The 12667-nt window shown below is 34.0% G+C and overlaps 1 protein-coding gene across 12 annotated transcripts in view; it reads right to left on the minus strand.

Moving 5' to 3' along the window:
• Nucleotides 1-12667, minus strand: part of DNM1L (dynamin 1L) — a 60028-nt gene that overhangs the window by 24997 nt on the left and 22364 nt on the right. For 4 of the 12 annotated variants that reach the window (XM_086401364.1, XM_086401363.1, XM_086401360.1 and 1 more), the window contains exons 2-6: nucleotides 10775-10922; nucleotides 7159-7197; nucleotides 5404-5450; nucleotides 4912-4983; nucleotides 3581-3667 (exon numbers count right to left, since the gene is read on the minus strand). In XM_086401364.1, coding sequence (XP_086257490.1) covers nucleotides 3581-3667; nucleotides 4912-4983; nucleotides 5404-5450; nucleotides 7159-7197; nucleotides 10775-10922 — 393 coding nt within the window. The remainder of the gene's footprint in view (nucleotides 1-3580; nucleotides 3668-4911; nucleotides 4984-5403; nucleotides 5451-7158; nucleotides 7198-10774; nucleotides 10923-12667) is intronic. The other 8 variants (XM_086401366.1, XM_086401365.1, XM_086401362.1 and 5 more) reach the window with 2 other exon arrangements.

Here is a 12667-nt window from a genome sequence, read left to right on the forward strand (position 1 = left end):
TTCAAAAGAATCAATTCTTCGGTGCTCAGCTTTCTTTATAATCCAACTCTCACATCCATACATGACTACTGGAAAAATCATAGCTTTGACTAAACGGACCTTTGTCGGCACAGTAATGTCTCTGCTTTTTATATGCTGTCTAGGTTGGTCATAGATTTTTCTTCCAAGGAACAAGCATTTTTTAATTTCATGGCTGCAGTCACTATCTGCAGTGATTCTGGAGCCCAAGAAAATAAAGTCTGTCACTGTTTCCATTGTTTCCTCATCTATCTGCCATGAAGTGATGGGACTGGAAGCCACGATCTTAGTTTTTTGAATGTTGAGTTTTAAGCCAGTGTTTTCACTCCCTTCTCACTTTCATCAAGAGACTCTTCAGTTTCTCTTCACTTTCTACCATAAGGGTGGTGTCATCTGCATATCTGAGGTTATCGGTATTTCTCCCGGCAATCTTTATCCCAGCTTGTGCTTCATCCAGCCCAGCATTTCACATAATGTACTCTGCATATGAGTTAAATAAGCAGGGTGACTGTATACAGCCTTGACATCCTCCTTTCCCGATTTTGAACCAATCCATTGTTCCATGTCTGGTTCTCACTGTTGCTTCTTGACCTGCACACAAATGTCTCAGGAGGCAGGTCAGGTGGTCTGGTATTCCCATCTCTTTCAGAATTTTCCACAGTTTATTGTGATCCACACAGTCAAAGGCTTTGGCATAGTCAATAAAGCAGATGTTTTTTTGTAACTCTTGCTTTTTTCTGTTATCCAATGGATGTTGGCAATTTGGTCTCTGGTTCCTCTGCCTTTTCTAAAACCAGCTTGAACGTCTGGAAGTTCATGGTTTACGTGTTGTTGAAGCCTAGCTTGGAGAATTTTGAGCATTACTTTACTAGCATGTGAGATGACTACAATTGTGTGGTAGTTTGAGCTTTCTTTGACATTGCCTTTCTTTGGGATTGGAATGGAAACTGACTTTTTCCAGTCCTGTGGCCACTGCTGAGTTTTCCAAATTCACTGGCATATTGAGTGCAGCGCAATATCACAGCATCACAGCATCATCTTTTAGGATTTCAAATAGCTCAACTGGAATTCCATCACCTCCAGTAGCTTTGTTCTCAGTGATGCTTCTTCCTCCTAAGGCCCACTTGACTTCGGACTCCAGGATATCTGGCTCTAGGCGAGCATTTTACAGTATTACACTAAACATGATAAAAAACATGCAAGAACCTCAAGAGATCACATTTTACTGTGATATGCAATTTACTGGAGCGATGAACTACTCAGAAATGATTTGTGTCACACAACATTTTGGGAGACTCAACAACACTTGAGCTCAGTGCAACAGGAATAGAAGGCGGCTGTGAAATTATTACATTAGTACAGTATGTACTACAGCCAATCTTATGCAGTTATGATTAAATGCTGCATCTTCACATTTGTTTACATTTCTTTCTACTTAAAGTACAATGTACAGTCTGTGTGTGTAGATTTTGATAAATTTTAACTTTTTACACTAGATTTGTTTATTAATTTTTTTTAATCTTTTTCAGTTGTTCTAGGCTATGCAAGTATCTGCAAGTTTTTTCAAATTGTTACAAATCTTCAAAAAATTTTCCAATATATTTATTAAAAAAAAATCCACATATCACATATAAGTAGACCCATGTAGTTCAAACCCTAGTTCAAGGGTTAATTGTATAGTATAAACATAACTTTTATATGCACTAAACAAAAAAATTTGTATATTTCTTTTACTGTGATACTTAACTTCACTGCAATATTCACTTACTGGGATGGTCTGGAACCATATTTGAAATTTCACAATGTATGCCCATATTTTAAGTTAAGAAAAGCTAACAGGATGTGCTAACAGGTATTGACTATGCCAAAGCCTTTGACTGTGTGGATCACAATAAACTGTGGAAAATTCTTCAATAGATGGGAATATCACACCACCTGACCTGCCTCTTGAGAAACCTATATGCAGGTCAGGAAGCAATAGTTAGAACTGGACATGGAACAACAGACTGGTTCCAAATAGGAAAAGGAGTACGTCAAGGATGTATATTGTCACCCTGCTTATTTAACTTATATGCTGAGTACATCATGAGAAACGCTGGGCTAGAAGAAGCAAGAGCTGGAATCAAGATTGCCGGGAGAAATATCAAGAACCTCAGATGTGCGGATGACACCACCCTTATGGCAAAAAGTGAAGAGGAACTAAAAAGCCTCTTGATGAAAGTGAAACAGGACAGTGAAAAAGTTGGCTTAAAGCTCAACATTCAGAAAACGAAGATCCTGGCATCCGGTCCCACCATTTCATGGGAAGTAAATGGGGAAACACTGGAAACAGTGTCAGATTTTATTTTTGGTGGCTCCAAAATCACTGCAGATGGTAATTGCAGCCATGAAATTAAAAGACGCTTACTCCTTGGAAGGAAAGTTATGACCAACCTAGATAGCATATTGAAAAGCAGAGACATTACTTTGCCAACAAAGGTCCATCTAGTCAATGCTATGGTTTTTCCGGTGGTCATGTATGGATGTGAGAGTTGGACTGTGAAGAAAGCTGAGCACCGAAGAATTGATGCTTTTGAACTGTGGTGTTGGAGAAGACTCTTCAGAGTCCCTTGGATTGCAAGGAGATCCAACCAGTCCATTCTGAAGGAGATCAGCCCTGGGATTTCTTTGGAAGGAATGATGCTAAAGCTGAAACTCCAGTACTTTGGCCACCTCATGAGAAGAGTTGATTCATTGGAAAAGACTCTGATGCTGGGAGGGATTGGGGGCAAGAGGAGAAGGGGAAGAAAGAGGATGAGATGGCTGGATGGCATCACTGACTCGAAGGACATGAGTCTGGGTGAACTCCGGGAGCTGGTGATGGACAGGGAGGCCTGGTGTGCTGTGATTCATGGGGTCGCAAAGAGTCGGACACGACTGAGCGACTGAACTGAACTGAATGGAAAGTAGGGTGTAGGATAAGAAATGTCAAAGATGACTACAAACTTTTTGGCTAAGCAACTGGTACAACAGAGTTGCCATTTATTGAGATGGGGAGACTATAGAAAGACCAAGTCAGGTTGAGGGACACATCAGGCATTTGGTATTAGACACATCATGGTTTAAGTTGGACGTGTATATGTCAAGTCGACATACAAGATGAATATATAAGTCTGGAAATATCTGAATGTTGTCAGCATACAGATACTCATATTTATAAGTCATAAGACTGGATGAAATCAAGAGGTTAAGTGTACCCCCTTGACAAGAGGTCCAAAAATTGAGCTATGGGATACTCACTGTTTAGACATTGAGAAGATAAGTAATCAGCAAAAGAGACTGAGAAGGAGTGGCTGGTAAGATCAGAAATAATCCTCTAGAGTGTGGTGTCCTGGAAGCTGAGTAAAGAAAAGTGTTTCAAGGAGAAAGTAGGGCTCTACTATGTCAAATGTTGCTAAAAGATCAAGATAATTAAAAAAAAAAAAAGGCTGATCATTCCATATGAGGTTAAGGAAAAACTATGTTGTTTGTTCAAGTAAAAACAAACATGACCACATCCACAATGAGTAACAACTAGTTTTACCTTGGTCATTCCTGGCAAATCCACAAGTGTCAGATTGACAACATTGGGTGAAAAAATCTTAAGATGAATTGGTTCAGGGCTTACTCCCTAAAAATAAATTTTAAAATATTATATTAAAATCACATTAAAATGTCAATGAAATAAAAATGCTAAAGTAAAACCTCATTTCAAGTATTATACATTAGATGCTTTTAAATGTTAACCCATAATCTCTAAAACATTTCAATAATCAAAACCTAATGAAACATACAGAAAATAAGGCAGCCTGCCATAGGTTATAATCCTATCCAACCTTATACTATTAATATACACAATTTATTACCTGTTATTTCACATTCTTTTCTCCTGATTCTCAGCAGATAACATTTCTTAAATATGTTTAATAGACTCAGTGCTGAACAAAAGAACAATGTATCACTTCCAAATTTATGAGGTTCTTGAATTCAGAGTGAGACATAAGTAACAAGTAATCCCAATCAGGGAAATAGGGCAGCAGTAACTAAAAGGTGACCTACCCAGAGTTCAATAATAAATCTTAGTCAATCACTCTAACAGAGACAAATATTTTGAATAGGCATAAAGAAATTAACATGGCTCCAAAAATGCCTTTGGGTCAGGAAAACCTTTCCAACACAGTACCCAGCAGATAAAAGGATTCAATAAATATATTTTTTTAAATATTAGTACTCAGCTAAGGCCCAGTTATGCAATTAAATGTATCCATTCAAGAATGGAGGTAACAACACAAAGGGAAGGGAACAGAAAGGTAGTAAGAATAAAGAAAGAAGACACAGAAAACAGTAGCATTTAAAGAAGGCGGTGACAGTACCTCCTTTAAATATGCCTCCTTTACCATATAATGGTATCTGAGACCTCTAATTTAAATTCTCAGAATCTTAGAAAACAATTCAGTTGTTAACATTACTTTTCATTTTCACTGAAAAAAGAAAAAAACCACCTTGCTTTGCCTCTCTTTGCTTTCATAAGTAAATCTCAATTTACTCAGGTAAGAAAAAGAGCTCTTCAAAATAAATGTATCTTGTAAGTTATATATTGCTTCTTGAGTTACAGTACAATCAATTCACTGGAAAAAAATAACACTGTAAGAAGTATTAAATAGAAAAGCTATATAATAAAGTGATATATACAAGATCAAGAATAAACATCTAAATGAAATACCTGTTTGTATATGAAAGCTCTAAGAAACAAAAGTGGTTTTATATGAAGTTTTTATATATTTGAGAAAATACTCCATTAGTTTAAAAGACCAGAATACTCTTAATGATAAATTTACTGACGGTTATACTTTTCAGCTCTAAAAAGATGCCTACCTTATTATTTCCTGAAATCCTTTCTGTTTCATTTTCAATTTCTTGTCGAATTTCATCAAAATCTGTGTAAAGCTAAAAATTATTGAAACAAAAAAAAGTATTCAAAATAAGATTTAAAAAGTTCCTAAGAGGGCTTTGATAAATTTCACAGATGTCTATGGATCTGCTTCAGAGAATTAATAAACAAATTCTAATATACACAAACATCATTCTGAGCCAGAGAGTCAGTTTATATGAGTTTTCAAAGCTGCTTGAGCCTACAACAGTTAAGAGTCTCCAAATTAGAGAGAATAAGGCTCAATTTAAAATGTTTTCTAAATAAACTACTATGGTTAGAAATGTTACTAAGATAAGTTTTATTTTATAAGAACAACTGCTTCAAGATAACAGTGCTACATTGCCAATCATAAGAAAACTAAATTATCAGTTACCTGTACCAAAAAAAAAAAGTTTTCAACATGTTACTTCTTCAACATATTTTTGTATGATTACCTTATTTTTGGTGTGAAGAAATTTACCCCATTCTTCTGCTTCAACCCCTGGAAAAAGAGAAACTTCACTTATTGAAAACTATGGAAATTAGGAATTCAAAAAGACAGTACAATATTATTTGTTCCTACTTTGCCACTAACTATAAGCTAACTTATATTTGAAATCTAGATTTTAACTAATAAAACTGTTCACCTCTCCTCATATTATAATAAAATATGTATTTTTTTTTTTGGTATCTAAAACTTTGTATTTGAGCAAGTAGATATAATGGGTATTTTAAAAAGACCTTAACTATATATTAAATGACTCACTACAATTATATAAAGTGAATAACTCCTTCTAATCCACCATGTGTTTAGTTAAAATTGTTCCTTCCAAGAATCCTTCATATGTAGTTCAATAGTCCCTGGTTCTGTATTTAGTATAATTTAGAGCAATGGCCAATTAAGTATTAGATTATATTTAATTATTCATTTTCATCCAATCTGGGACTTGTCGTTTTTTCTTTTGAACTTTTTATTTTGTATTAGAGTACAGCCGGTTAACAATGTTGTGATGTTTTCAGGTAAAGAGAAAAGGGACTCAGCCATACATATACTGTATACTTTATTTTTAAATATCTTACATATAAAAGCAATTTTATCTGATGAAAATACTCAAGCTAGTGGCTAAAAGAACACTTATGAATCATACTGAATAATAATGCAAAAAGCATATATTGTAGACTTACACACATAACTCAAGGTAAAAATTTGCAATATGTCAACAAAATAGCTAACTTTTTGTTCTGTTTTCTCATTTTTCATTTTAATTCAGTTTACTGTTGGCAACCCATAAAGTCACAATTTGCTGTTACTTTAAAGTGCTCTCAGTAGCATGAAGGTATTCTGTATGCATTTTCAAGGTGATTTTTTCCTCTAGGAACAAGATTATGTTTTGCCTTGGAATTGAAGGTAGGAAAGAAGTGAAATGGCAAGGGGTGGGAGGCTGGGGGAACCTGGCATGTATACTGTATGGAATTGCTACTCGCCAGTGGTTTCCAATAATAGGTCTGTTCCTCTTGCACTTGCTGAAAAAAGGAAAAAATTATTCATTTTAGGTACTATTTTGAGTGGCCTAAGACGTGGAAAGCAAGTTTTGCTCTAATTTTTCCAGACAAGCTAGAATGTAGAAAAATTAACTTCGCCTTCTCCAAGCATAGCTATTCTGCTTTTGTCAAATTCACAGTTTTAAATGTCTTAATGATTAACACATATCAGCCACCTGTTATCAAAATAAAAATGACTGTAAGATATTCAAATAATACAGAGGAAAAGGTGGAGCAGTTTCTTTGGTGGATAACGGTAACAAAACTGGATCCTTTTTGCACATAAAATGCTCACCTACTTGAAGCTTAGTACCTTCTTCCAAGAAGTCTCATTGGAGGATTGGAATAATCTAAGTGAACAGAACTCAGAGGCAAGTACTATATACCAAAGGGTTTTTTTTTTTAATTTACATTATCATATAGAAGAGGTCTGGCTTCACAAGCATGTTTTTTAAAATAAAAATAAAATAAATTACATTCACCAAAAAAAGCCTGCATTGTGATGCAATGCCAAAAAGTAACAAGAACCACTAACACCTGCAATCAGTCAATGTGGATAAGCAAATAAAAATGGAAGGAAAAAAATGCACACAGCCTGTACGAGTACAAAAGCACACATGCAGGCATAATAGGAAAAGAAGGGCCAAAAACAAATGGATAAAGGAAACCTTTAGAAAGGTGTCTTGAGTTTTTCCATGTAGCAGGGTCTGTAGTCAAAGAGAAATAGCACAGAGTGAGAAGTTTAGTGCTTATCCCTAATATTTCAAACCTTTCTAAAAAATCAAATGTGCAAGAACCTGAACACATTTCAAATGCACATTCCAAATGCATTCAGTTATTCCAAATTTACAACTGTAAATTTTCCATTGCAATTAGTTATAATTAGAGGGATGTATATATTTTAAATGGCATAAATGAAGTATATTGAGTGTCATAATTTATTTTTATTTTCCACTACATTAATTTTATCACCTCTGGTTTCTAATTCTAATATAAGTGGATTGAAACTAATTTACTATTCAGAAATTTGCTATCTGATAACTACAGGAAAAGATAAATTACCTAATAAAAAAAAAACTACAAAATATATCAAATACATCTTGAAAGTAATAAAACCTTGAAAGTTTTTACCCTAATTGCTAAGACTGAATTTAATAGGGGTTTATTTTTTTTGAAATATATAATAAATTTAACAATAGTTTTGGTATTCAGTCAGCATGCCACCTTTGGATTTAGTCTAAAAGGAGATCTGAGGACATATATGAAAGGTATTCATGAAGTTCAAATTAAACCACTTGAAAACAGTTTTTGTTTTTAATAAGATTTTATCAGAAAATTCTTTTACATTGGCAGAAGTGGGGAGCAAGATGAGAAATACTATAAATCTATATACTGACACCTAAATTATATTATGTAGTTGGCAGAATGAGCTCATGTTAAATAAATTTTCCTGATAATTAAATTATACATGGTAAATATGTAAATATTTTATAAGAGTTTAGCCAGTTTTGATGGACCTATCCATGTTATGTTAGAATCCACTGCTCTTAAACTTACCTATCAATGGTAACTTTGGTCTTCGTTACATAATAAAGCCATTTATGTATAGACTACAAATCCCTATACGAAATGGTTAGAGACTAATTTTTTCTTTTTTGAAATTCTCCTGTTTTCCTCCCCTTTCTCCTCTATGGTTGCCAGGCTGCCAACTGGCAAAAGTTCATACTTTTCTGGCTATCTCTTGCTTCATTGTTTCTAATTTCCTCTAGAATAGAGTGATTTGTGTTAAGGTAGAATTGTTTATCCTGAGGATAAACAGGCTTTAATGATAAGTTAAAGAACTATCCTATTAACAAGATACATGATATTTAGTACTCAAAATTTACAGAATCTATTTTGTGTTCTGAGTGGCTAAGTTGTCATTTTAAGTATTATGTTTTTTAATATAAAAAATAAGCATTAAGCTTGAGGGGGAAAATATATATATATATAGGTAAAGACATGCAGATTTACTGACCCACCACCACCAATAAGAGACGTCAACAAAACAAAGTGAACAATACAGACAGATAACAAGAACCGACACCTCTACAGTTGTGAAATGTACACCCTTTCTAGAAATACTGCCCACGTACTCTGAGAGAAAAGATATCATCTGGCCTCTCCAAGGTGACTGAAGAAAATTAAGAGTTGAAAGAAACAGACATCATCATACAGTTTCTTGAAGTTTTAGTTTAAGGTATTTGGTAAATTTGATGATATTAACAAGATTGAAATTTTTGAATAATTATTCTATACATTTGAAATTGGACCACAAATTAGCCCAAAATGATTAAATTCAAGATTCAGAATTTCAATAATAAAGAAATATTACAGAAATGCAAAATGATAAATAACATCAAGAAGCTAGCTAATATAATCAAATGACTTTTACATATCCTCTGACATCCTATCCAAAAATATTACTTGTAACATCTACAACTTCATTAATCTGCTTTAGTGATTAACTTTCTATAGTCCTTGTAGATGCTCATGACATGTCTTTTTTAAAATCCCTTTAAAATAAAAATCAAGCTATCACCACCCAGAAAGTGAAGGAAACGATCAGATGCAGAAATTAAAGTAACTTCACTGCATCAAACTAATGAAACTGCTGGAGAAGGACATGGCAACCCAGTCCAGTACTCTTGCCTGGAAAATCCCATGGACGGAGGGGCCTGGTAGGGTACAGTCCATGGGGTCGCAAAGAGTCGGACACCACTGAGCAACTTCATTTTCACTTTTCACTTTCATGCATTGGAGAAGGAAATAGCAACCCACTCCAGTATTCTTGCCTGGAAAACTCCAGGGACAGAGGAGCCTGGTGGGCTGCCATCTATGGGGTCGCACAGAGTCGGACACAACTGAACCAACTTAGCGGCAGCAGCAGCAGCAATGAAACTGCATTTAAAACAGATCTCTGGCAGAATGAGAAACAATCGTGTTACTCTGCTGCAAATGTTATTTGATAACTAGAACATTCTACAGGCTTTTCTCAGTAAGACAGATGGCTTCCCTGATGGCTCAGACAGTAAAAGAAGCTGCCCACAATATGAGAGATAAGGGTTCAACCCCTGGGTTGGGAAGATTCCCTGGAGAAGGGAATGGCAACCCACTTCAGTATTCTTGCCTGGAGAATTCCACAGACAGAGGAGCCTGGTGGGCTACAGTCCATGGGGTCACAAAGAGTTGGACATGACACAACTAATGCACAAATAAGACAGAGTCTGAGCCAAACACTGAAGATCAAATATATTACTCTCATCAAACATTCCAAACTTCACTAATATAAATGTACAGTATATAATAGGGTACATATTTAATAAACAAACTCAAATATGTTGATAAAGAGAGCATTTCTTAAAATATTTTCAGTGTAACCAAAGAAGAAAGGATGATGCATGTCTTCTAATCCTGATACTCCACATTTACTATTTGGGTGAGGGAGGAATCTAAAGAACCAAAGTAATACGTGCTATATGTAAGTCTTAGCAAAATAAGCATAGTAAAAATAATAATAATAATTAGGAACTTTCTTGGCAGTCCAGTGGTTAAAAAGACTCCATGCTTCCACTGTAGGGGACACAGGTTGGATCCCTAGTCAGGGAACTAAATAAGATTGCACATGCTGTGCAGTGTGGCAAAAATAATAATAATTTTTTTTTCAAAAAATTATTTCTACAAATAATATTTATCTTGGATCGAAGGGCCAAAGATTCAAAATTCACAGGCACATGGCGAGACAGAAAAGTGAAGGTGAGATAGCACTGTTATGCTGAAAAGCTGAATCATTTTATTTAAATAAAATCTTAAATAAACTAAAATAAACTTAAATAATCTAAAATAAACTAGAATCTAAAATATTTAAATTCTGAAACAAAGTGAAAAAAACATTGCTTTAAACACTAGGAAAAAAGTTTAAAACATTCCAAAAGATACAAAAACTTTTCAAAATAATTGATTCTGTTTACTAAGTATCTCACTAGATCCTCCACTAAATAGTGTTAACAGGTTTACTGAACTACATTACCAAAGAGATTCTTTCAAAAAAGTTGACTCATAGTCCTCAAAAACAAAGAAGAAAATTACTCCCTTTTTACATGAGAAAAGACATATATCACTTTCTTTACAGGACTTCTGACTTCGCTATAGCCACTAATTTCTGTCTAATTAACTCATATCTTTTTAAGATTGACCAAAAATGAAGGAATTTTAAATAATTTTTATTCCAATTCTAAAATTTACCATTTTCTTCTCCTGTTGTTTTTCGTTTATCTTCAGGTGAAACATGGACTAGCTGCAGAATGAGAGGTCTCCGGGTGACAATACCAGTGCCTCTGGGAAGCAGGTCCCTCCCCACTAGGCTTTCTAGCACTGAGCTCTTTCCACTGCTCTGAAAATGGAATACACAAGAGCAAAATGAGTTTCTTAACAGATTTTTTTTGCAACTCAGTAAGACTATACTATATAATTTTTAAAAATTATTGCAAAGTCTTTTAAAATGAAATAAAATTAGTTGTATTTTCGATTACATGATCTTTATTTCTTTAAAATAGAAAGGTACAAAAAGAATATAAATGCTAGTACAAAATAAAATCTGTAATTCAAAAAAGAAGAATATAAAAGTTCCACTTGCCCATAATTTTCCTACCTTTTCTGATACTCTCCCAACCATATAATATTGGTGTGTATATATATATATATATGTGTGTGTGTGTGTGTATGTGTATGTGTGTATATATAAAGTATTTTCAAAACCCATATAATATTGGTATACATAAATTATGCCCATAACATGGAGATATTTTACTCTAAATGAGGTAGTATTATGTGTATTTTTCTCTAACTCACTTTTATTTTTTTGTAACAATCAGGGATATCATTCCATATCAATATATTAACTTCTGTGCTTAACAGTTAAATAGTATTCTGCATGTAAAACCAAACTCTAACCGATGGACATGTAAATGGGCCTTGCTACAATGTTGCAATGAACATGATTTGTACATACAACCATACTCACTTATTCTTTCCTTAGACTTATTTATTTAGCTCATTAAGTGAAACTGCTGTGATTAAAGAACATACAGATTTTATACTTCCACAGATACTGCCAGACTGACTACACACTACAAGATAGGAGGCACCACGCTGTGCTTCATATTCAATCTGCTACATCCACATCAACACTGGGCATTACCACTTTTTTGAATCTTAACTACTTTTTTTGGATAAACACTGACAGTTTATTTATATTTGCATTTATTTATTATTCAGTCAAGTATCACTTTCTTTAAGGACCTTTTGTGTATCTCCTTTGGTGATCTGCTTGTTCAAATGTTGGTATATTATGTTTCTCATTAAAGATCTTTACCCATATAAGTATATATCTTTTGTTATGTTGAATAATTTCCCTTAACTTTTTATTTTGAAAATTTCAAAGCCACAAGAGTTGGAAGAATAGTTAACAGTGAATACTCATATATCTTAACAAAGATACCCTATATCTTAACCAATTATTAACATTTTGACATATTTGCTTTATATCTCTTCTTACACATGCACATACTTTTTTCTTTTGCTATCTCTTTTGTGTTAGTTAATATGTCTTGACATTTCATCCCTAAATATTGTGGCATAGCTCTAAGAAAACAGCATTCTTCTATATAATCACACTATAATGATCTCACTGAGGAAATTTAACCAACACAATACTAATGAACAATAAATTATCTCCATTGTCTCTATTATACATTTTTATATAATATATAAATTTGAAAAAATTGCTATTTTTTCAACTTGGCAATTCATATGTTTTTCTGTAACAGTATTTTTCTGTACTGTATTTTTTCTTAATCAAAACCAGTACATCTTCTAATTTCTTATTCTCTACAAAGGCAAAAACCCTAAGCTCATCTACTGTATCAGAAAGGGTTTTTAGGAAACAGATGGCCCACTCAAGTTAGATTAATTTAAGGACAGTTTATTTACAAGCAGACTATTTACAAAGTTTTGGATGAGGGGGATCACAAGAGATAGTGGAATAACCCAGGCTAGTAGCAACACAGCAGCTCCTACCACCCACAAGCTCCAAGAGAAGGATGAGGATTTTCAGGGAGAGCCAACACCTACACATAG

This window comes from Bos grunniens, chromosome 5, assembly GCF_055505025.1.
Source record: "Bos grunniens cultivar Pamir isolate PY7600 chromosome 5, Bosgru_T2T1.0, whole genome shotgun sequence".
In the NCBI taxonomy this organism is placed as follows: domain Eukaryota; kingdom Metazoa; phylum Chordata; class Mammalia; order Artiodactyla; family Bovidae; genus Bos; species Bos grunniens.